The 1,561-nt window shown below is 51.1% G+C and overlaps 1 protein-coding gene across 1 annotated transcript; it reads right to left on the reverse strand.

The window, feature by feature from the left end:
• Nucleotides 1–432: 432 nt before the first annotated feature.
• Nucleotides 433–1,324, reverse strand: Pmar_PMAR023944 (hypothetical protein; the record flags this gene model as incomplete). The annotated part of the gene is made up of 1 exon (XM_002772680.1): nucleotides 433–1,324. A coding segment is annotated over one exon (892 nt), but the record flags the coding sequence as incomplete, so codon positions are not given.
• Between the last annotated feature and the right edge of the window lie 237 nt (nucleotides 1,325–1,561).

Raw genomic sequence — 1,561 nt, forward strand, 5'->3', positions numbered from 1 at the left:
GGTTAGTGTACCAACACAAGGCATGAGGGGACAAGTCGTCATCAGTCGTGAACGGGGTGATATTCCACGCTCGTATAGCTCGGTAGAAGGGGATCGTCCAACTAGTAAAGTCGGCGTTATCAGGATCGTCGAACTGGACACATTTGTTGATGTACGCATGTAGATCCTCGTGTGGACGTTCAGAAGCACCAGCCAAAGCAGGAGAATCTCTTGGCAACACTTTTAAGCAGATCGAGTGGCGATCGCAGAAGTATCTGAATGCCGAACTGACGAGTGAGGAATCTTGAGCAACCAACAGTATTTGTGGCCAGTCAGAGCTGTGGAACAAGACCTCAAGCTTTCGGATAACCTCAGAAGCTAACTTAGATTTGCATGTAGTGGCCCGTAAGTAGTTGGTAGCCATATCTATCACAACCAGCCCGTAGTTCTGACCGTCGGGGTCTTCACTTGAAGGATTCGCGGATGTGGAGCCACTGGCTCCGCTACATACTCGGTAGGGACCGGTCATGTCAACAGCACATACACGGAGACAGCCAATAGCACCAGGCCAAGGAATAGATCCCATGGACTGACGTTGTACACGATCAGCTCGAGCAAACTGGCACCGTTCACAGGCATCTACATAGCGTCGGCAATCACGAGCGATACCATGCCAGAAGTAGCGTTGCTTGAGCAGCTTCAATGTACCGACTCGTCCGCGGTGTCCCACTGCATGCGCTTTAGCGATCAATTTCTTCTTCAACTCGTCGTTGTGGATCACCACCTGATGTCGAGGTGTAGTCTTCACATCGTCCACCGAGTCGACGTCAATACCCACGATACGAGCAACTAAACCATTGGGTAGGACCTCATAATATGGACTTGCTCGGAATTCGTCGATCTTCGGATTAAATAACTGATCTTGGAGAAGTTCGTCAATCGTGACTTCGTCGTCCGTGTCGTCACTTCCGGTGGAGTTCAGACCCACAAACGTAAAGCCTTCCCCACATGTCGATGAACTTAATGGAGAACTACCCTGTGGGGTATCCTGGGGCGGCACCGGGAAGCAGAATGCCGGAGGAGATGTCAGTAGGCCTTCAGTGATGGTGGAGTGATGTAGAGGAGAAAGACATTCTCCAGGCTGAGGAGCTCGGGTGCCACGGTCGGCTGGATTGCATTCTCCACGAACATGACGGATTGATATTTGTAAACCCTTGTTGGTCAGATCGTTGACAATATCTTCGATGATCTTGAGACGGCGTTGTTCGAAGCGTCCAAGCTTAGCCTTGGCCGACTCGTTCTTGCGAAGACGATGAAGATTGATGGCGCTGTCCGTGAGAATCATATACCGTGATGGTCTTGGAGGATTAAGTCGTAGTACCTGATCAATCTTCTCAGTAAGCTGGACGGCATTTGTGAGCGCGATGAGCTCCTTCTGGACAATGGTCTGTCGAGCTGCTTGATCCACCGGGAAGAGCGAGAAACGACCAAACAACCGAGTATGGGTCGGGGTTCCATCTCGTACGTCCACGCAGTAGGCTCCACCACTGGCATCACAGAACACGAAGATACTCGTAGACGT

Source organism: Perkinsus marinus, assembly GCF_000006405.1.
Source record: "Perkinsus marinus ATCC 50983 genomic scaffold scf_1104296960466, whole genome shotgun sequence".
Classification (NCBI taxonomy): Eukaryota; Perkinsozoa; order Perkinsida; family Perkinsidae; genus Perkinsus; species Perkinsus marinus.